This window comes from Danio rerio, chromosome 5 (genome assembly GCF_052040795.2).
Source record: "Danio rerio strain M-AB ecotype USA chromosome 5, GRCz13ab, whole genome shotgun sequence".
Taxonomy (NCBI): domain Eukaryota; kingdom Metazoa; phylum Chordata; class Actinopteri; order Cypriniformes; family Danionidae; genus Danio; species Danio rerio.
This window is the reverse complement of record NC_141025.1, coordinates 43714901-43738349: the sequence shown is the minus strand read 5'-3', so window position 1 is coordinate 43738349 and position 23449 is coordinate 43714901. Positions and strand designations below refer to the sequence as shown.

General features: G+C 40.4%; 3 protein-coding genes and 1 long non-coding RNA gene across 11 annotated transcripts in view; 2 read left to right on the top strand and 2 right to left on the bottom strand.

The window, feature by feature from the left end:
* The window catches only part of LOC147844106 (serine/threonine-protein kinase pim-3-like), a 151754-nt gene extending 151257 nt beyond the window's left edge, over positions 1-497 (bottom strand). For both annotated transcript variants that reach the window (XR_015491577.1, XM_087254050.1), the window contains exon 1: positions 405-497. The gene's annotated coding sequence lies outside the window, so the exon portion shown is untranslated. The remainder of the gene's footprint in view (positions 1-404) is intronic.
* Positions 1-3876, top strand: part of LOC147844105 (uncharacterized) — a 60322-nt gene extending 56446 nt beyond the window's left edge. The window contains exons 6-7 of the long non-coding RNA XR_015491670.2: positions 2437-2700; positions 2847-3876. This is a non-coding gene — a long non-coding RNA (uncharacterized LOC147844105). The remainder of the gene's footprint in view (positions 1-2436; positions 2701-2846) is intronic.
* The window catches only part of LOC141385583 (uncharacterized), a 607868-nt gene that overhangs the window by 342151 nt on the left and 242268 nt on the right, over positions 1-23449 (top strand). The window lies entirely within an intron of this gene.
* LOC147844104 (serine/threonine-protein kinase pim-3-like) lies at positions 371-6457 on the bottom strand. Of its 3 annotated transcripts, none has more exons than XM_087253979.1 (8): positions 6014-6455; positions 5514-5771; positions 5314-5396; positions 5150-5200; positions 4705-5077; positions 4401-4580; positions 2485-2572; positions 371-497 (listed from the first exon to the last, which is right to left on the bottom strand). In XM_087253979.1, the coding sequence occupies exons 1-7, from the start codon at positions 6027-6029 to the stop codon at positions 2490-2492; spliced, it is 1044 nt and encodes a 347-aa protein (XP_087110105.1). In that variant the 5' UTR covers positions 6030-6455; the 3' UTR covers positions 371-497; positions 2485-2489. The 3 variants fall into 3 exon arrangements, with proteins under 3 accessions (XP_087110105.1, XP_087110104.1, XP_087110103.1); XM_087253977.1 differs by lacking the exons at positions 371-497; positions 2485-2572 and adding exons at positions 3946-4135; positions 4233-4328; XM_087253978.1 differs by lacking the exon at positions 371-497 and having other exon boundaries at positions 1634-2572; positions 6014-6457.

The following is a 23449-nucleotide window of genomic DNA, read 5'->3' as shown; positions in this document are numbered from 1 at the left end:
GACAATTAGCTTGTACATTTGCTAGAATTTTCCTAACCGATCTAGCCTTGTTCATTTATATTAAAACAAAAAAAGATTGTATTAAATTCAGAAAAACATCTCTCGTTTGTCATTACGTTTGATGATTTGATGTGATTTGAGCTTCTGAACTTCTGTTAAGGGTGCAAAGTCTGCCTTGAAGCGGCCTGATTTTTTACACCAGTTTACAGTAGTAAAAATATATCAAAGTTAATTAAAGTAAACATATTAAAGGTAAACAGGTTTCTATTTTTTGAATGTAGTTAAAAATTATTTATAAAGTGAATAATATGATTAATAATATGATTCATTTATTATATTGATATACATTTTTTATATTAAATTATCCCTGGGTCATAAAGGATTCTGCTTGCAGCCTACAGTACATCAGCTTTCAGGCTCAGTGCTGTGTTTCTTCTTCTTCTTCTTGGTCTTTACTGACGCTCCTGGTGCAGTGATGTTGCAGTTGCTGTGAAAAGCTAGGCGAGAACACAAACCACAAGTGTTTTTATTCAGGCATGCAACAGACTGAATGTCCTAAAACTGTTTGTGGTCAAGCTGGTGATCTTGCATGCTCAATACACACATCAATGCATGAGATAAACTGTGGTTAGAAAAAAACAGAAATAAGAAAAGTAAGAAAATATTTAGTGCACGCTGCAGCTGTAAATGTTGCTTTTAATATTTTCATGACTTGGAATTGATGAGAAACTGAAGATGCAAAAGTCTGATTTATTAAAATACGTGCCATGAATCAGAGACAGTGTAAACAGCACACAACTGAGGTTTGATTTATTTAAAGAAGAGCAGAGCAATGCAACATGTACGAGTGCAACATTTAAACCAAATTGTAATAATCATTCAACAAAATTTCCTTTCATAAAGCAAATCCATCTGCTGTATTTCCTATTATCTTTTAATTTCTACATTAGACCTTCTTTAGTTGTTGAGAAATGACAGTATCCTGTTCACTGATCAGACACTTATAATGAATTTAATGTGAGAAGAGAGTTTAGTGTGGAGTAAATTCAGCACAATGGACAGCTCCCTGCAGTGCTGAACTGACTGAACCACATCTGCAGGAGGAAATGCTACAGAGATGTTTAATTACTGCTGAATAATTACTGAACAATATTGAATATTGAAAATCTAACCCATCAGTAGTGATTACTAATTAAACATTTATTTTATATATAAATTAAGATAAAAGGCGATTACATAAAAATCCTGTTGGGCTTATTCGCTCTAAGACATGCTTTGATAATCATATTTCTTTTAAAGTAATACGGTTTTGTCAATGTTAATAAAAGGAAACACTGAGTTTGTATAATCATTTCTTTTTGTAATTGAACACTCACTTTACAGCTCTTCATCTCTCAGAAAACTCCCTCATTAAACCAATAGTTGCCCTCGCGCACATTAATCAATACACAAGACTAAAGAAAGCCTAATGGAAAATCTGTGCTTTGTGACAATGATCTAAGAGATCTTATCAGATCAGTGAAGTTTATTTTTCAGTTTGGCTGAAGTGAAAACAGTTTTTGATAAAAACAAACAAAAAATTAAGCACATTATTATTAGCCCTGTAAGATTTTTTTTTTTTTTTTTTTTTTTTGGCTACAGAACCAAACACTGTTGTCCTATGATTTGCCTAAATTAAACTAACTTTAGTTAACCTAATTAACCCAGTTAAGCCTTTAAACTGCACTTTAAGCTGAATACTAGTGTCTTGTAAAATAACTATTAAAATATTGTGTCATGAGTTATTAGAGATTATTTATTTAACATATTATGTTTAAAATGTGTTGCAAAAGATATTTTCTCAATTAAACCGTGCTGGGGAATTATTTAATCATTCATTACACTCAGAATAATTTATTTCAAGTGTTTATTTCAGTTCATTTTGATGATTATGGATTACAGCTAATATTAGTGTCAATTATAGTTTATCTCTTCATAATATAGCTGTGCTTTAATGATAAGTTTACATGTTTACCTAAAGTTTTATTATTTTAATATTATTTGAATGAATTTTATCGATAATTAATGCAAAGTCCTGCAAATAATTAAGCAACACAATCCTGCAGCCATAGTCCGACTTCAAATACAGAAATAATGTATATTTAATAAAGTATATTAGTAAAATAAGTGTTTATAATTAGTTTTTAAAGTGTATCTTAGTTTCTAATAATACTTTAAATTAAATTAACAGCAAATTCATTATATTTTGTAAAACGATGATTTATAGTGTATTTAATATTAGAATCTTTAACTTCTGATTTTCCAACCACTTTTAGCAAATTCATCCGTGTTAAACTCATATTTTTCATTATTGTGTGTAATCAGTAAAGATAAAATAAAATGAATATAATAACTAAATATATATTCACTTTAATAATGGCCTGTTGTTCATTTTAGAGCAAGAGTCTCCTTGTGCTGAACGGTTTAACAGCACCTCCACATCACCTGCATCAGAGTGTGTTTTCTGCTGGAATCTGCTGTTCGGTGTGTGTTCGGTGTGTGTTCTCCTCTTCTCCATCTGCGTCTACTGCCTCTGTCAGAAGAAAACTACAGGTCATCAGCTATTCGTAAAAAATGTATATCTCAAATTATAAAATGTAAATTATTCTTATCTTTTGTTAAGTTTCTGTAGGTTCTGGGGCTGAGAACAGACATGTTGAGGTACAGTATGAGCACATTTTGAGAATAATTTTAATATATATTATTCGCAATAGTTTAGCAGCAACATAAATTACATCAATATAATATAATATATTTATTTGTTTATTTATTTGTTTCTTATTTTAATTAAATATATTCTGTTTCAGGCTGGTGATGAAGTGTGTTATGCTTCATTAGACATGCCTTCCACACAGCAACAAAGGCAGAGGAATGAAAGAGCTCAGAGTTCAGACTTCAGTATTTATTCTAATGTCAGAACCAGCAGAATGTAAAGTAGAGTAAACTAAAGTCATTGTTCTTTAGTAGAAATATGATTCAAAAGAGTGTTAATGACAATGCTCTGGCATCTGCATCCTATTTTCATTGATTCTAATATTGTAAGTTTTTAATGATTAAAAATGTAAATACATTTAAGAAAGGTTAAATGTTTTTTTCAGAATATTTGACTTGCAGTCTCAGAAAGGACTCAGTGTTGTTTCTGGGTCTCTCAGTTTAATATAATTTAAGCCAATCACATGAGTGCATATGCAGTAGTACTCCCAGCTAAAACTGAAGTTCTTAAACTCTTTTCATGCCACAAAACAAACATCTCCCTGCTACAACAACAGAAATGTAGAATGCAAATGTACATCTAACAGAGCTCTGAACATTCCTAATATTAAAAAAACAAAAAACTAGGTCTTAGATCATCAGATGTGTACACCATTTCAGAGGTTTTACTGCTACTGTGGGCAAATTACCACAACAACTCCACCAAAACTTATATATTATAGATCTATAAGATCATTTAATGGAATAACAACCAAAACAATATTTCATCACACCTTTAGCCTCAGTCAGTAGAGCTGCAATCTTCATTTTAAAACCATTATGAAAACCTCCATTAAGAGGACTTAAATGGATAGTTCACCCCAAAATAACAATTCTGTATCATTAACTCCCTTTCACTTGCTCCAAACCTGTTTGAGTTTCTTTATTCTGTTCAATACAAAAGAAGATATTTTGAAGAAAGCTGAAAAGCTGTACCCATTGACTTGTTTGTTTTTGCTACTATGAAAGTCAACGGTTACAGGTTTTCAGCTTCTTCAAAACATTTTATTTTGTGCAAAACAGAAAACAAGAAACTCTTAAAGATTTGAAACCGCTTGAGTTTGAGTAAACAGTGAGTAAATCTGGATTTCTGTGTGAACTCTCCCTTTATTTGAGCTTTCTCCAGTCACTCTAGGAAGACACTACACCTGGATTATTTGTCTAAATAATACGTTTATTATTAAAATCCCTATTAACATTAAAGTCATCTGAAGCGGTGGCTTAGTGCAGGTAAAGGGGCCCCGGCCCTGGGTGAGTCGGCCATTAGTTAGTGAGGTGCCCACTCCTCATTCTGCAGGTGATCAGGAAGCAGTTCTCTGCACTTCCTGTGTGACTCCTGCTCACCCTACACAAATCATTAAGATCATTAATCCAGACTGACCCTAACAACACAATCAAAGCCATGAGTGCGTCACTCAGATAAGTGTCAAGTCACTGGCCACCTGTTCACTGTAACCAGGGATGGCGCTCAATATCGTCCAAACTGGGCCGATCAGCCGCCGCTGGACTGAGACACCAGCCAATCAGCTGACGGCACTCTGATACACACAACACCGTGTTCAGAAACACAGAGCAACACACTTCTGCTGATCTCTCAGTGAGTCTCTTACCTGTTGACAGAGTTATGGGGAAGGTCAGTTTGCTCCTGGACGTGACCCTCAGTGAGCCTCCGAAGGGGAAACGGTTGCACAGGATGTTGAAGAGGGTCACTCCCACTGACCACACCGTAGCTGGACCCGCATGGTAGCGCTGTCTGCAGAACCACTCAGGTGGAGCGTATTGAATCGTTCCTGAGAGACACAAGGAGACACAAACACCCGTTCAAAACACTCCAGCACACACAAATTCCCTTTGGTGGATCATCAAAAGCTCACAAACATCCACAGAGTGTTTCCTTCTGCAACACAAACCCACCTGCGAAGTATTTGTAGGCCGAGCGCTTGAGCAGATCTCCACAGCCGAAGTCCAGCAGCTTGATGTCCTGGGACTCTGTGGAGATCAGCAGGTTCTCTGGCTTGACGTCCCGGTGCAGGACTCCGCGGCTCTCGCAGTGTTTCAGAGCCGCGATCAGCTGCACCAGCACTTTCTTGGCCAGACCCTCATCCAGACAGCCGTTCTCCTCACAGAAGCTCTGGAGGTCTTGGCAGGGATCCGGACGCTCCAGGATCAGGATGTAGCGTCTGGGACGGTCAAACCAGTCTAGCAGCTGCAGGACGTTGGGGCAGGCAGGAGCTGAATTGACGCGGGTCATCAGTGCCACCTCCAGCGGCAGCCGACCCTGACCTTCCTGCAGGACAAACGATTGGATTCAGAACCCAATGAAACATCAAACACAACAACAGGTTCACACTGAACTCACAACTCTCAGTCTCCTCTGTGTCCGCTCTTTAGACACATACTTGATGGCGACCTGTAGACAGATAAAGCATAATAAATCACACCTGCCTGATCCTCACACATCACATTTACTGAGATCAGGATTTCTAAAGGCTGTTTGAATGAAGAGCGGAGAAAACGACTTACTGGCAGTCCATCAGACCTGCGCATCCCAGCAAACACAGAGCCAAATCCACCGTCTCCCAGCAGTGGGCCCTTTGCATACGCGTCTGCAACACAGAGGAGCAGTAGAAATGTGTGTTCAAAGAAAACATGCAGCAGTAGAGAAAACTGTAAAAGAGCATTACTGAAACATCATCATCACTTCTTCAAAAAGCCATTCTGACCTCTGCGAGAGCGTTTGAGAGCTCTTCTAGATGAGGTGGACGGACGTTCATCTTCTGGTGTTTGCTGGCTGCCGCTCTGCCGCTTCCTCTTCCTGTTACCCTGATCTGTGGACACAGATTTGGCCAACAGGGAAGGCAGAGGTGCGAGAAATCCATCAAGCTCTTGGCTCACGGTCTGGGTTTCACCATCACCATCATGTGTCCTGACGTCCTGAACAGCTGCCTGGATGAAAGCAGAACTCCTGGATCTGGAGCGGCCTGAGACAACGACAACAACAACAACAACATATCACGTTTATTATAAGATTATAAGAATTAATCAACAATTAACTTTAGTAGCTGCATCTACAGAGAATAAAAGACATCTGATCACTTATATCGGGGAACAGTTGTGTTGAAATGGGTTCATTTGTACCAGTTTATTTACATCACATTTCCCCAAACATTACACAACATCATATCATGATTGATCATAAACAAATAAAAACTAAAACACTCACTGCGGTTTTCACCCATCTGACAAACTCCTCCAAACTCCAGCAAACCTGAAAACAAGAACAAAGATCAAATATCAATAAAAATGTCAATAAAAACAAGATCAAAATCAAAATAAACACAACAAAAGAGCAACAAAACGTGTCAAAAGGAATAATTTCAGCTCTGAGCGTCGATCTCCTTGTAAAATAAAAGTCTTCTGTCAGAAATTCTCTGGTCTCCTTGAAGAATCGCAGTATCAGCACAGTAATCCTCAGCAAATGTCTCAGAAATTCGCCTCTCCTCAATCAACAGATAGCGGCGAGTCTCGGTGTTTATATATGGAGTCAAATCATACCACGCGTTGCTATAGCAACCACAATTTGAATCGCCAATCTGAATCACGTGAGTAAACGATTCATCTCATCTCAACATATAAATAATAAATAATTAATAATAATAATAAACATAGTTAAAATAATAATAATAATAATAATAATAATAATAATAATAATAATAATAATAATGAAGTTTAAATCAATTAATTTATAATTCACGAAACTGTAATAATAATGCTAAATGAGCAAGATTGGTTTGACAAGGTTTGACTTTGTAAAATGTACAGCTATTTAGGAATTAATTAAATTAAAATAATAAAATTAACTCATATATTTTCTATTAGTGGCCCAAGCAATGTAAGTGCATGCTGTTTAATTACATGGTCCCCAATGTCTAAACACAATATCCTTTTCTAAAGCTATATAAACACAACCACACCTTCTCACTTCAAAACTCAAACTTTCACACCAAAAGAGCAGCTCGAAGCTTTCAAAATCTTTTTACGGATTAGGGTTTGAAGTTTTTTTATTTACTTTATTCACACACCACAATCACTGTGCAGCATCATGTCACTGAGCTGCATCAGGCCACATCACCTCATCCACATTGCAAGCTATACTGTCTTTTGCCAGGCACTGCAAGAAAAACGCCTTGTGTTTTGTTCCTTGAGTGTATGGTTTTGCTAATTGTGGAAAAAGTTTAATTTTAAATATGTTAGCGATCATGAAAAACTGTAAAAAGTGGTTACTCTTGGTGGTGAACCACTCTCTGATTTGGTTTATTCTCTGGAAGCGGACATTGTCCCAAATGATCACATAAATGTGATGTGCGGGCCCAGGATGGTGTTATCGGTGGTCCAGTAAAATGTCTCATTAGCTCCTCTAGGAAAAGTGAGAAGACATTGGGTGTTGTAAGACTCAGGGACAGCATGCCGGTGAACAAGCCCCTCCGAACCCATGGCAGCACAAAGAGTATTATTCACATGGTCAATGACTGTTGCTTGCAGCTTGTCCTTACAGTTTTTCTTGTTTGCTTTGATGCAGCCGTCAACTAAAACTCCACATTTTCAAAACAGTTAACACACAGGCCTAAACAGCGGCACTCATGGTCAAAATGAAACATTATGCTTGCAAAACACATATACCGTGCCAAAACATTTAAAATATGCAACAAAAGCTAGTTTTACCTTCAAACAACACAACTTGCAAGCAAGTATATGAGCTCTTTCAATTATTCATTAGACAATGGACAACAAAAAACAAAATACAGAACTGTGAATTCTATTTGGGCTGTCAAATTTGCCTTTTTGCAAATAATTGGATTCAGAATAAGAAATGCTTTGATTAAACTTATATTGAAAACTGAAATACCGTAAAAAAAAAGAAAAAATTTAAAAAGAAAAAAGTAGCAGAAAGAAGAAGAAAAAAAGTAATAAAATAATGTAAATATCAGAGAGAACACATGTAAACCAATATACCGTCAAATCTATTAGGAGTATAGGACATAGCCACTATTGACCTCCTCCATCCATGCTGGCACAGAACAACACAGACCTTCCACCATTTTTAATGTTTGTAGACAGATTGCTAAGTGAAGATTTGTGTAAAGGAGTGTGAAATCGGTGCTTCTGTGAATTCATACTGATCTTGGTGGTTTCTAATGGTTAGGAATAGAAGGTTTCTGTTTGGATACTATAGCTAAAACAATGGAGTTTGGACTGCTTGAATGATATCTGTGTAAACTGTTTTGAAAAATGGTGGGGAAAATGTGTCAACCCAATGAGAAATGGTTTTACACATTTGCGAGACCGGTCTTCTGCTCTGCTGGGAATGAGAAAATAAAAATGAAGTGGAACCTAGTTTCTTTAACCTGGTCAAAGCAAACAAGAAAAACTGTAAGGATGGTGCGAAGTTGTCTTGCATAGGAGATCTTCTCCTCTCCTGGACCTTTTCCTCTCCCTTGTTGGCCTCCTCTTCTTCCTTGTTGGCGTGCTCCTTATACTCGTTGGCCTACTCCTCTTCTTCTATGGCTACTGTAGCTCTTCTCCCTCCTCTGACTTGAATTCCTCTTCCCTGACTCTGCCTTCATCCATTGTGTTTGTTTGGAATCTTCAGCAAACTGTGCACTCTAAACTTGCTTTTATACATGTGGTTAGCATTAGCAACAAGTGTCTTCAATTTTGAGGCATTGTGTGTAATGAATGACACCAGGGGCCTGTTTCAGAAAGGAGGTTAACTGAAAACTCAGAGTATTTTAACCCTGAAACGAGAGAAACTCTGGGTTTTCCGTTTCAAAATGTCAGGTTTGTTAAACTCTAGAAAGCAGGGTAAGTCAAGCCTGTTTCTGAAAGAGAGGTAACTTTAACTCAGAGTAAGTTACTGTGGTAACTTACTCTGTGAATCTAACCTGGTCAGAAGCAGGTTTTATTCTCTAAACTCAGAGTTTCTGTCTGTCTCCTCCCTTTTTTTAAAGATGAAGCGGTATTTCTCGCCTTAGCCTTACATCTCCACACACCTATTTTAATGCTCATTTTGGATACGTGCATAAAAACGATTGATAGAAACGTCATGATGCACATAACTTTTTTAAATATGCATAAAAAACATGCATAACTGAGTAGGATAAACTTTTATTCGATAGAAAATGTGCGCATAAACTACGATGGAAACACTTTTACTGAACAAATTACAGTATGTACATTAAAAAAAAGATCATGATCATATGATAATGAAAATGTGTGTAAATGGACAAACCAGCAGGCTGGGCACACTGTAACACGTCTCAAATATTGTTTTAGTCATTCTAAAATGCCTTAACTGTTTCAGTATTAGTGTATATTATTAATTACCTCCGAACGTCTGGTGTGTGTCAAGAGTCTCCGCGTCTCATGGCTTCAGACGCCCCCACGTGTTCATTGTGTTTCAGCATTGTCTTCTGACATCGAGGCACAAGTACATTAATTAGGCTAAATAAATGACGCAGCTTCTTCTACCACAGTAAATTCTGTTTTTACTGTTGATATTTGGTGCCAGTTTAATCAGGAAGTGACAATTTTTTTCTCTTTGACTCGTTGGATGGAATTTTATTCGCATCTTTTATGCAATATTCCAGTTTTGCACATAAACTTATGTAATATATTTGGATGGAAACATAGCTATTGCCTACATTTTAGTCACACACAGAAGAACTGTACTAGAATGGCTTATCCTTTTTTAATAAATAATTAAATTAAATTCACCTTCGACATGCACTGTAACTAGATTAATGGGATTATTATTCTTTCTAAAAATTATTTTTAGTACTGCTTACCTTCTGAATGTTATATTAACCTCTATCACTTGATCAATAAAAAAGGCAGACACACAAGTGCACTGTTAAATCATTTAAAACTAATAAATGTATAAAAAAGTTTAGAAAAAAAATATAAACGTCACAAATTACATTACTTATTTTATTATACTTAAATATTTAAATACTTAAAAAGTTAAATTAGGCATTAACTTGAGCAGCTGTTTTCCCACGCTGTCTCTTCTTCACTGATGGTTGCTTCTTTTCAAATATATACACACTCATATTTGCTATAACTTTGCATGAGAACATCAAGTTCAGCTGGAGAAAGAAATGGTGATCTCTTTTATAAGATATTGCCATAGTCACTCGTAATGTCTGCGCTCCATTGATAATGCCTTTTTAAAGTCACGGTGCGCGCACTTAACTCTGAGTTGGTCTACTCGAAGTTGATTGACCCAACTCAGATCAGCTGTTCTGAAACCGAAAACTCTGAGTTTTTAATCTCTTGGTAAATCAACTCAGAGTTCAAGTTTAAACTCTGAGTTGTTTGAACCTCCTTACTGAAACAGGCCCCTGGCGTTTAGCTGAAATCAAGACCTTATACAAGTGAGATCTGGCGTTTAGCTGAGATCAAGACCTTATACAAGTGAGATCTGGCGTTTAGCTGAAATCAAGACCTTATACAAGTGAGATCTGGCGTTTAGCTGAGATCAAGACCTTATACAAGTGAGATCTGGCGTTTAGCTGAGATCAAGACCTTATACAAGTGAGATCTGGCGTTTAGCTGAAATCAAGACCTTATACAAGTGAGATCTGGCGTTTAGCTGAGATCAAGACCTTATACAAGTGAGATCTGGCGTTTAGCTGAAATCAAGACCTTATACAAGTGAGATCTGGCGTTTAGCTGAGATCAAGACCTTATACAAGTGAGATCTGGCGTTTAGCTGAAATCAAGACCTTATACAAGTGAGATCTGGCGCCTGTCTAAGATCAAGACCTTTTTAATACGTTCGGCTAGCTAACTGCGATTTACTCCCGGGAGGGGGTTGAAATCAGGGGGCTGTACAATTTACTTCCAAAAAGAAGCTGAAATCCAGGCTGTGCGATTTACTTCCAGAAGGAGGTTGAAATCAGGGGCCGGGCGATTCACTTCTAAAAGGAAAGTGAAATTGTGTGCAACGAGAAATAGAGCTGAAAAGCTTAACTTGTCGATTTTAGGTGAAAAATCGAAATCTGTTGGAGACGTCCGACAGATTAATAGGTACCGACAAAGTCCAGGGGAAGTTTTTGCCAGCATGGGGACGTCTCAAAACAAAGTACGAAGATATGATAGACCGGTGTTTTGGAATATGGGAAAAAATTATATGGAAAAAGAAAAAAAGCATGCAAGATATAGGAAAACTAATAAAGTATCACAAGTTTCTGAGGGAAAGGGAATGTTGAGTGTTACTAGGTTAAACAAATTAAGTGAAGTTTTTAAACTAATTTCGAGAGGAGCACGTGATATAATTGACAGCAGCTGGCCACCTATCTACACTCATTAGTTAGCCAATCAGATCTATCCTAACCCACTATAAGTAGCCTAGCTAGACATTACTCCCTTATCTTCGTTTTCCGAAGAAACAAACGACAGGTCCGCTATAGCTCCTCCAAAGTTACTCAAGGACAAAACGGATCCTCCACATCTCATACTATCCTTCAACTACAATACCACACCACCATTACTACCATCGTCAGCAACTACAAAAAATGACAACAACAACAGCGACGGCAGCGGAGATCACAACAGCATCAGCACAGCTACATACAAGAAAGAAAGCTCCGCGCTCCCTGAAAACACCAGCCCCGTCTTAACAACAACCAGCCCAGCATGAAAGTCAGCTCGAGACCGAGGCTCCAACAAGAGGCCGTAGGCCTATCCACTCCAGCCAGATTACAATGCAATGCCCAGTTCCGCTACGTACCTTCTCCAGCATCATCATGCGTCTCTCATATCCAACAACGACTGTCACTGAACTCCTCCAAACTCCTAGACGCCGGCATCACAATTCAAAGCCGCTGCATTAAACCCAAAAAACTTGCGAATCCACATCTTCACCGCCACCCCCAGGACATAACACGCTCCTGCCACACCCCCTATCCTAAACAGACATTAAACCCGCAATCTCTCCGCCTCCCCGGAGAATCAAGGAAAGGATTAAAAAGCAATATTGGATTTGGACATATTGCAGCAATCATAATTCTAAACACGGATAAAACCAATCTCCCGGACATTAAAGCAACTCTTGGGAATCCCACCTCACCTCTTCCAGCCTGCAGCCCGATTCCAGTGCACACTCCAGTCCTCCTCTTTCAGCGATCCTTACCACCTACGGGCTACGCACCCCGCCCCTCTACCTTGCGTATCATTGCTTTTTCCCCTCTAATTTAAACAAGCTCGCAGCTACTGCGGCGATGCATACGCCGTCAGCCAAGTGGTTTCGTCTACTGAAGCACAGCCGATCTCGGCGCTCCCTTCCCACAACCTCACTAGCCGTCCACCAACGCTAAACCAGAAATCACAGAGCAATTCCCCGATAAGCACATCCATACCAGCCCTACTGAAATGGGCATTAGAACGTTTTCAAAAATGTCTAATAACGGCTCTTTCATCTCCTCATAATTCTGCCTTTTTCAGCTTTAACAGCATGATTCTGCCTAATAAATATGCTTAATTTATCACGTTATAAACCAAGCAATCTATCTAATCTAGACGGCTGCAGCGCTCGGTTGCAATCAATATTACACCTGCCACCCGATTTCTGGCAATCGGAGGTCACAATTATATTTCGTAGTCCGTTTAACATTCGGATGCAGTAGTAGCCCACACATTTATGCTTAAAAACGATCCGCTGGATTTCGCCAATAACTACGGCGTTTGCACGTAATTCACCAACAAGTTTCCCGTTTCTCTCTCCCTAATATCCCCCAGCTAGACTAGTGACCGGTTTTCTAATATTTGCATTCTCATTGCGGAAGAACCTCCGGCTTAAGCACTTCTATAGAATTCTTAAGCATCAATTTGGAGTGATAGAATTTCAAGCATTAATAAGCTACTTGAATAAATCGACAAATCAGTCCCCTTTTATATTCTGGAACAAAAATATCACGCTAAGCATAAACTGTGCATCCATCTTAGAACATCAAACACACATGCGCATTATCCCGCAGGGATGCCTTTTCGTCACTCACCTACTTCATCTCGCAGCAGCAATCTCCGCAATAGAAGAGAAAGGATCTAAATCCGATCTTGGCCGTAACAAACTCTGCCTGAAGAGCGTCGCGCACCAGAGGCACCGACGGCGCGGTGACGCGGCGAGCTTATGACAGAGAATAGTAGATTAATGCACACCAGACTCACACATTCATACTTTTATCAATAAACTAATCAATTTTACAAATAGCGCTCCGCGGCGCGGCAGAATACGAAGTGTCATGAATTGTGGCTGGGCACTACGGACAGCCGCATTGACTTCCTTAGTATTTCTTTCCTTCCTGTGAAAGTCAATGGTTACAGGTTTTCAGCTTTCTTGAAAATGTTGTTTTTAGCGTTTAACATGGGAGTCACCAACCTCTGAAATAACAAATTGCTCAATTTACTTTAATTATAATTTAAGTTTTTGGTAATAATTAATAATATTCATCCAGGTGAAGTCACTGATCATGTTATGATTCTCTTAAAGTTACCAACAATGATTTAACAGGGTAGGAAATACCCCGTAATTAATATATCAATGTGCAACACTATTTTATTTATCTTTGCAAATATTTACATTTTTTCATTACTTCTATATTAGAGAAAGCTTACTTGTAAGTGGCGTTATGGTGAGCTATTTTAGATCAAGCCTGTGAGCAACACACGAGAGCCTCGTGGGCTACCTGGTGCCCATCGGTACCATATTTGGCGACTCCTGGTTTAACAGAAAAGAATTCATAAAGGTTTGTAACCATCAGGTGACGCTTAAAGCATGCGACCTGCTTATACTTACTTCCTTAAGCGCTGGAATAGAAGCCATTCATTTATTAGCTATTCAACTTCATCCTCAGTATATCCTTTTTACACAGATGCAGCCCCCTTCGAGGGGTATATTATCGGGGCCGCCAATGCGCTTCTAACGGGCAATATCGTCAAAACATTCTGAAAAAAAAAAAAAAAAAAAACTGTTGTACATGTTCCTAGTTGCATAGGAAATCGCTGACTCTCTTTTTGCTTTATTTTCAGAAACTGGTATCAGAAGCAGAGCCGCAGCTGACTCCATCTCTCCTTTTAAGATGATAATCCCATAACCACAGCATACACAATTTGCGTCAGCATTCATTTATACATTTTAAGTTACCCCAGAACACCTCATCAGTTTCTCACTGCTCAACACATCCACACATTCCGTTCAATACCATTTTTGGTTTCAAAACACCTTAAAGTCATAGGACTATTCAGGCTTCCCACCAGATTCATAATCCAGTCACTCATTCAGAATTGGAGCCACCACCACAGCAGCACACAAGGGCTATCGTAACAACACATACAAACACTAGGAAGGTAGTCTCCCGACACCTTCAAATCTTATATCTGACTCAGCCACAGCCATCTCAGGGAAGCTCAGAGGACCCTCACCAGCAGACGCAGTAATCCCAGCGGCCAAGGGCATGGGCCTAGTCCAGGGAGAGAATACGACCCAACCATACCAGCTTCCCGAGGGCAGAGGAACTACCCAGTCTCCCAAGGGCGCGGGCATGACCCAGCCATCTAACTTCCTTTCTTCCTTCCAGCTGATTTGCACTCAGCCTTCTCCCCCTTTTCACTCACCTAACTCCAGTAGGAGTTCTCTCCCTGCCCAGGCCCCCTTGTCAACCCTGCCCCCCCCCCGGCCGCTGCCACAGAAGTCTTCACTGCCCCCCAACTTTTCTAACTTCTGTAGGACCCTGCCCCCCCCATGGCTCTGGCCCCCGCAGGGGCGTTACCCCGAGCTTCGATTCCCGCAGGAATCATCTCACTGCCCTGGCCTTAGCTTTTTATATTATATGTCATTCCATAATGACATATAGTATAGCACTATTTATTTTTCTCTCTGTTTGATTTTATTTATATAATTTTATATCTATATGCACCCACGCATATAAATATGAATTTATATATAGTGCTGTCACCCTCACGCTCTGTTCCCGCAGGAACACCCTCAGAGCACCTATAGCGCCCGTCACCCTCCAGTAAGAGTCTTTACCTCCCCCTCATCTTTCCCGACTCCTACTGGAGCCAGCTAAATAGCTCACCCAACCCCGAGCTGTGACACGAGTCATGTCACCGACCCTCCCCGGCCCTAGCTTTTATTTATGTTTATTTTTATTTTTTTTATTTATTATTTTTTTTGTTTATTTCTCACACTTGTCTTTTATTTTTTAAATTTATTTATATATATGTATATATATATGCACCCACGCATATAAATATATATTTATATATAGTGCTGTCACCCTCAAGCTCTAACTGCCGCGGAGTTAATCCCGAGCACCGGACCCCCGCAGGGGTCATCTGCCAACTGCCATTTCACCCTCCAGCTGGGGCTTCACCGACCATTCCTTTTCCCGACTCCAGCTGGAGATGGCACATACAGCTCTCTCTCCCGCAGGAGAGCCAAGAGCTTCGACTCTCGCAAGAGTCAGTAAAAACTCCCCCCCAAGGCCCTAGATTACCCCATTATATATTTATCTATCTATATGTTTCATATAAATATATAATTATATATAGTGCTGCCACCTCCCAGCTCTATCTCCGCAAGGAGTGTTCCGCGAGCAAATTACTCCTTCGGAGTCCCCGCCCCCCCTGCCCCCCTTCACCCCCTTCTCCAGCCGGAGTCCTTCCTTCCCCTTCCCTTATATGACTCCAGCAGGATTCCCGCCCACCCCATGGCTCTGACACCCCCAAGGGGTCTCCCCGAGTCTCTACTCAAGCAGGAGTGTTCACAGCCCACGCCAACTCTGCTCGGGTTCCCGCAGGAACCTGTTTCACCCTTTGCTCCAAAGGAGCCCTCTTTACCTTTTTCTTTTTCAAATAACTATATCCAGCAGCCGGATATAGCATTTCAAGCCTTTTGGGGAGTTTCTTCGAATACACGGCTGCTGTCCCGAGCTTCATGCATTTGGGGAGCTCTCGAGAACCACCTGATCTCGTACTCCCCTCACATGCTCTATGGACCTGGCGGGAGCCCTGGGCTCAACTATCTCCGAGCTCAGGGTTCTCTCCCGGGACAGCATGCCAAACCTGCTTACAGTTGTCAAGCAATATCTAAGTGTGAACTCTTGAAGTGAAGTTTTTAAACTAATTTCGAGAGGAGCACGTGATATAATTGACAGCAGCTGGCCACCTATCTACACTCATTAGTTAGCCAATCAGATCTATCCTAACCCACTATAAGTAGCCTAGCTAGACATTACTCCCTTATCTTCGTTTTCCGAAGAAACCCCCCATCCACCCCTTTCTCCTCCTTTTCTCCTTTACAAAAAGGGGAGCTCTCGAGAACCACCTGATCTCGTACTCCCCTCACATGCTCTATGGACCTGGTGGGAGCCCTGGGCTCAACTATCTCCGAGCTCAGGGTTCTCTCCCGGGACAGCATGCCAAACCTGCTTACAGTTGTCAAGCAATATCTAAGTGTGAACTCTTGAAAAGAGTTGATTGAGAAGGCAGAAGGAAAAGCAGGTTGTTTTTGTGTAAGGAATGTGTGTGTGTTGTGTGGAGACGCTGTTGATTGTTGGCTCAGAAAGGAAGATAAGAGGCAAAGAGGAAAATGCTGCTGAGGCAGCTGGCATGTAGGGAAGAGAATGAAGAAGTGTCATGTAGGGAAAAGAATGAAGGAGATAAAGTGAAGGAAAAAGCAAGTGAAAAATGTGAAAGTGTGAATGAAAGATTAATTAGCATTACTAATCTTTTCTATACATCTGTTTCCATACATGTACCGCTGTACCATCACTATCCCGTGGCTGAGCTGCGAGCCCTGAGAACTGACCCAGACCTCAACTGCTACTGTCCCAGAAGACCTCTGACCGCACCAACGAAATTCCCACCTCGAGCGAGTGGAGGACATCTGTTTGAACTGGAGAAATGGACATTTAACGGACATTCTGCTGTGTGCTCAACATGTTGAAGACAAGCTGAGTGAAGCAAGAGCAAGACAAGAAGAAAGCAGAAAACGAGCTGCACATGGCTCTGGTACAAGCAGCCAACCAAAGATCCAACCAAGACCTGACAACCAAAGATATCACAAGTTCAAAAGCGACAAAGGTGTCAAGGGTGAGAAAGATACCAGAAGATGGAGAAACTGGAATGTGACGGATGGCAATGAAATCTACAGAGCCTGTGGGGTACGTGACGAGAAACTCTACCAAATGTCTGCGCTTGCCACCGAGATGGACTTTTGGTCAAGGATTGACCCGAAAGGCGCAAACCAACAACGGAGCTGATGTGCGGAAAGGGAAGAGCAGTATGGAGAGGGTCTGGGCAAGCAGCCAACAGCTACAGTAAAGGGAAGTGAACATTTTTTACTAACATGTTTAAATGCAGACACATTTTTATACACACATATTCACATACACTGATATACTGGCTCTCTGCAATGAAGAAAAAGCTTGCATTTCCCACTGTAATTTTGATCACAGTGATGTTGATCATTTTTCTGATGAAATGGCATTGTTTTTTTTTGGTAATGAAGCATTTTTAATATGCCAAAATATTTTATGTTGAGTGAGACCACTTTGGTTGAGTTTCTAGCTGATAGTGGAGCTAGCAGATCTTGCATACGACCATGTGACCTACAGTGTGAAATAGCTTTGAAAAACAAATTTCATGAGTCTCTGTCTGCATCTGGTCATACAGTGATCGAGCGATTTACAGCTCCGCTGACCTGTGAGACAGAGGGGGGTAAAATTTTCAGACATGCATTTGTTTGTTCACCAAAATGCCCCGTTCCCATCCTCGGAAGGGACATTTTGTGTAAACTAAACTTGATTTTAACGGCAGATTCCTCTGGTGTGAGAGTGATTGAAGGGGAGGAATTTTGTTGTTTACAAATTGAATCACAAGAGCCAAAGTGGGCTTATGAATGGCTCATTGAAGACAATGAATGGGCTAATTCAATTTGCAAATTGGCTAAAGAACGTGTTAAACCTTTTGACAGTGATATGATGTCTCCTGGTGAACTGCATTGTACGTCACAGGTCGTAATTGATAGGGATGATGATTTTGAAAAAGCTTGGTTTGAGAAAGATGAACAGGAAACTTTGAAATTGGAGAAAATGTACTGGAATGGCAGTTTTTGCGCAGTTTCAGTGTCTCTGTCAGAAAAGCAGCTTTCATTCTATCTCTTGTCAGCACAGGCTGTGCCTCACATATCAGTTTGCAAGGGTAAACAACAATCTTGGGCTGATTTAGGGCCGTTTGTGAAGCAGTGTGTTGAAGCTGATGACTGGGAGAGTAGAGAAAGAGGGATGGAATTTAGCAAAAGCGCAGAAGCATTTAGAGTAGACAGTGAAACAAAAACAGCTGTTTCAAAAACTGTGACTGCTATTGACAAGGTGTGCGTGAAGAATTCTTGCATGGTTGACTATAACGCTACAGACATACACCCAGCTTTAGCAGAAATACCCAGCGAACTGTGGGCTAAAAGCAAGTATGATGTTGGTTTGATTAAAGGTTGTGAGCCAGTTACAATCACTGCAAAATCTGATTACAGACCATGTCAACAACAATATCCTTTGAAAAGGGAAGCCATTGAGGGCATTACCCCAGTGTTTGAGGCTTTACTGGAACAGGGCGTTATTGTACCATGCAACAATTCTGAGGTTCGCACCCCTATTTTTCCTGTCAAAAAGATAAGGGATAATGGGATGCCTACAGAATGGCGTTTTGTACAGGATTTACAAGCAGTAAATGCAGCTGTCAAAGGGCTCCATTAGTTCCAAATCCGTACACGATTTTGTCACAATTTCCTGAAAAATCACAATTCTATTCAGTGGTTGATCTGGCAAATGCATTTTTCAGTGTGCCAGTGGACAAAGACAGCCAATTTTGGTTTGCATTCAATTTCAATGGTAAAGGCTACACCTTTATACGTCTGTGTCAGGGTTTTACAGCATCTCCAACTTTGTACAATGAAGCGTTGTTAAGAAGTTTGGAACCTTTGACCCTGACAGCTGGAACTGCTTTGCTACAGTATGTTGATGACTTGTTGATATGTGCTGAGGATGAGGAGACATGTGTGAAAGACACTGTGACTCTCCTTAAACACCTGGCTAAGGAGGGCCACAAAGTCAGTTTGACAAAATTGCAGTTTGTTAAACAAAAGGTAACATTTTTGGGGCATGTCATTGCACCACACAGTAAATCTCTGTCTGAAAAAAGGGTGAGTGGTATAAAAAATGTACCAAAACCGCTGACGAAAAAACAAATGTTGTCTTTTTTGGGAATGTGCTCATATTGTCGCACATTTATTCCAAATTATGCAATTTTGGAACAACCCCTGAGAGCCCTTACATTAGGGAAGGGGATGAAATCCACTGACAAACTAGAGTGGACGACAGAGGCAGAGCAGGCATTTGTAAACATGAAATTACAAATGGCTGAAGCCCCTGCATTGGGTTTACCTGTACCAACAAAACCATTTGTTCAGATGGTAGATGAGAGAAATGGGTTCATGATGTCATTGCTCCTACAGGATCATGGAGGTAGATTGCGACCTGTGGCCTACTTTTCGAGCAAACTTGACCCTGCAGTAGCAGGCCTGCCACGTTGCTTAAGAGCAGTGGCGGCTGCGGAAAAAGCTGTTATGGTTTCAAGAGATTTTGTTGGTTATTCTGATCTGATATTGATGGTGCCACATTCTCTGTCCATGATACTTCAAGAACAAAAAACATCGCATCTGTCAACTGCTCGCTGGCTGAGATATCACACTATCTTGTTAGATATGCCAAATGTAACTGTTAAACGATATACTGGTTTGAATGCAGCTACTCTTCTTCCTACTGAGGAGGATGGGGAAGGGCATCATTGTTGTTTAACAGCACTTGAACAGGTGTGTACACCACGACCTGACCTCTCTGACGAACCACTTGAAAATTGTGACAATGTCCTCTTTGTGGATGGTTCAGCGTTCAAAGGTCCACAAACACGCCAGAATAAGGTTGGTTACGCTGTAACAACTGAATTTGATGTGATGGCTTCTGGTAAATTACCAGGGCACTATTCGGCACAGGCCGCATAGCTCGTGGCGTTGACAGAGGCATGTAATTTGATGGCAGAAATAGAAGCTACCATTTACACTGACTCTAGGTATGCATTTGGGGTAGCTCATGATTTTGGGGCTCTGTGGAAACACAGAAAATTTCTAAAGTCTGATGGTCGACCAATACTCCATGCTCCTTTAGTGGCAGCACTGCTGGATGCGATTTTACTACCTGACAAACTGGCCATTTGTAAATGCGCAGCGCACACTAACAACAAAGATTCTGTTTCTGTAGGTAACTCCAGAGCAGACGCAGCAGCAAAAGTCACGGCGTCCCGAAACGAGGACAACTCTGAATGTTCTCTGCTATCTGTTGATAATGACAATGACATGTGTTCTTCTTTGCAGGATATGCAGACCTTCGCGACGGGGCTGGAGAAAAACAAGTGGAGACAGTCTGGCTGTGTGATGAAAGATAATGTGTGGAAGTATGCTGAGGGCAAGGCGTGTTTACCAAAAAATTTTTTCCAACATTATGCGAAATTACTTCACGGTAAAGATCATGAGTCAAAAACAGCAATGGATGCGCAAATGAATGAACTGTGGTTCACAAAGGGGTTGACTACATTTGCGGACAATTTCTGTAGACGATGTGTAATTTGCAACACACATAATGTGGCCAGAGCGATAAAGGTTCCACAATCATCTCATCCACCTTCAACGGGGCCTTTTGAATATTTGATAATGGATTTCATTGAATTGTCCCCATGCAATGGGAAAAGGTATTGTTTGGTGATGGTTGACATGTGGTCAAAGTGGGTTGAAGTTTTTCCAACCTCAAAACAAGATTCGGCTGCGGTAGCAAAAGCGTTACTGACTGAAATCGTGCCGAGATGGGGAATACCACAAAAAATAAGCTCAGATAATGGTACCCATTTTGTTAATGAAGCAATCAAACAAGTGGGCCAATATTTGGAAATTGATTTGAGAACACATTGCAGTTACCATTCAGCTTCAGGTGGAGCTGTTGAGAGAGAAAATGGTATTGTGAAAAAAACAAATTGGCAAAATGTTGTGAAGACACAGGGCTTCTATGGGTTCAAGCTTTACCCATTGTCCTAATGTACATGAGAATGAGAAAAAGATCAAAAATGAATTTGAGCCCGTTTGAAATTCTCTTTGGCAGACCACTGCATGTAGGTGTGAATGGGGGTTAACAGCAGCTGCCCTCAACAGATGTGTGTGAGGCTGACATGTTGAATTACTGTAAAGAAATGTCTCATGTGTTGTCCAATGTTTGTGTGCAGGTAAAGGCCGCATTGGGGAAGGCAGCTGACAGACCACTACACAATCTGAGGCCTGGCGATTTCGTGGTGATAAGGGACCTGAGGAGAAAGAGCTGGAGAGCGAAACGTTGGCTGGGTCCATTTCAAGTGCTACTGACCACTGAGACAGCGGTGAAGGTCGCGGAGCGGGCGACGTGGGTGCACGCTGGGCACTGCAGGAAAATTCCACCACCTGAGGAGGATTCCGCGAGGGAGTAGGAGAGAAAGAGGGGCTCTGAAGATGTCTGAAGGAAAACAGCAGGCTGATATCTGAGTGAAGCAAGGTCACAGCTGGGGAGAAACAACAACAAAGTCAAGAGGGGTGTGTGAAACAGTAACTTCTGAATACAACACCAAGCAGCAATCAGACGGAGGAGAAGGCAACCAAAAGAGAGGTGAAAAAGCTGTGCTTGACCATCACATTAAGGATCTGAAGATGGACGAAAAGATTGCTGGCATCCATTCTGTGTGCAAGTAATGTGTGGTCTGAGGAGAACAACACTGGCATTGCTGCTAGTGTCACCTTAATTAACCTGATTACAGCAAAACATTACTGGCGTTGTAGTTGATATGAGATTGGCCGTAAAAGTGCCTAAGAAAGCCAACAACTCCTGGCTAGATTGGCTATCGTTTAAATGGGGAACCTGGATCTACTGGGCCTTTACTGTAGTTTTACCTATAGTGGGGGTGGGTCTAGTGTTATTGTGTTGTCTGCCATGTATTTTCAGATTTATATCATGGTCAGTGGGCAGACTGATTACATCTACAACATCCCTTCAGATGGTAAAGATGGCTGTCAACAAAGAGGGTATGAATATTGATATGGGGGATGAATTTGATTATGACTTTGGTGATAGCAGCAGCTATGTGGATATGAACAAAAAAAACCCGTGAACAGACTAAGAACAGATTTAGGTGACGGCTGTTACTTAATTGAGAAAATGTTAATTGATCTGACTTTTTGTTTGAATTTTGAGACGACTATTTGCTTGCTTACATGTATTTTGGGTCTATCCAAAGAAAAACAGCAAACTGCATGAGTTGTATGTTCTGTAACAAGTCTTAAAAGAGTGATCATTTGCATGAAAATCGAGAGAAGAGTGTAAATGTGATGTATGTTTAAGAGTACAGAAACAACAACGTGTTCCTATGTTTATGAGTATTATGATTTAATTAACAACGTAGAGGGTTAGTTATTTTAATTAACTGACAAATGTTTCTGAATTTTGTTGTGTAAAATCAATCAATAGTGTGCAAATAACAGGCAATTTCTGTGATGGAACCTCTGAGGGGTAACTGAGGGTCTGACTTCGGTCAGGAGCGCAATAACAGTGATTATTCGTTTAGCCCGGCTCCCAGGGAAGAGGGATGTTTTGAAAAGTAAATCTTAATGGGGAAACTATATTAAGAAGAGGGTTTGAACATCTCTAGTGTATTTATGTGTGCAGAAACCTGTTAAATGATTTGTGTAATCAGCATGATCAATATAATCAGAATGTGATTTATAACTAGTGTGATTTTAGAAAAGGTGAAAAAATGAATTTGATGATGAGTTATCAATGAATGATAAAAAGAGAGGAATTGTAATGAAAATTCATATTTAGATGAGCTTTATATGTTAGAAACTTGTCTAAGACTCATTTTTACATGTGTGTGTATCTGTGTTCTCCATATGTTCATCATAAAACCTATGTGTACATTTTTATAGATAACTATATTTCTTTAGGTGAAAGCTTTTTCATTATCCTAAGAAGGATGTGTGGTTGTTATGAGCATATCGCACGAACAGCAGAAGACGCCTGACGTAATTGTAGATGAGGCCTTATTGGGAGTTGACCTCGTAAGCAGTACAAACCAGATAAAAGGGTGAACACACTTGACTTCAGTATCTCACTCTGCAGAAACTGTTGTTGCTGTATGACTGTAATCTTCTTTATAAAGAATAAAACTTGTAAAAGACATCCCGGGTAAGACTTTGTTTCTTGACCACTGAGAGAAAATAGCCACTACAGGGCACTGTAGTTCGCCACTCACTCTGAGAGCGAACTACAGTCCCTAAAGACTTCAAGTTCATACATACCTCGCGCACACATCCGGAACTCACTTACACTGATTTATGATTCACAGCTGTCTCCGTTTCCTCTTAATTTCATGGACTATTTTTACACCATTCACCCATTGTTTGTCAGTTTGTTGTTCGTTTTGTTTGGTATGTTGTTCCTAAGATTTGTTTTGTATCCTGTCGTAGTTCCTG

Coding starts and splice junctions, on each gene's coding strand:
- LOC147844104 (XM_087253977.1), bottom strand. Junction 5,201..5,313: donor GCAGGTCTGATGGACTGCCA/GTAAGTCGTTTT, acceptor ATCTGTCTACAG/GTCGCCATCAAGTATGTGTC. Junction 4,329..4,400: donor CCCCATAACTCTGTCAACAG/GTAAGAGACTCA, acceptor TGTGTGTATCAG/AGTGCCGTCAGCTGATTGGC.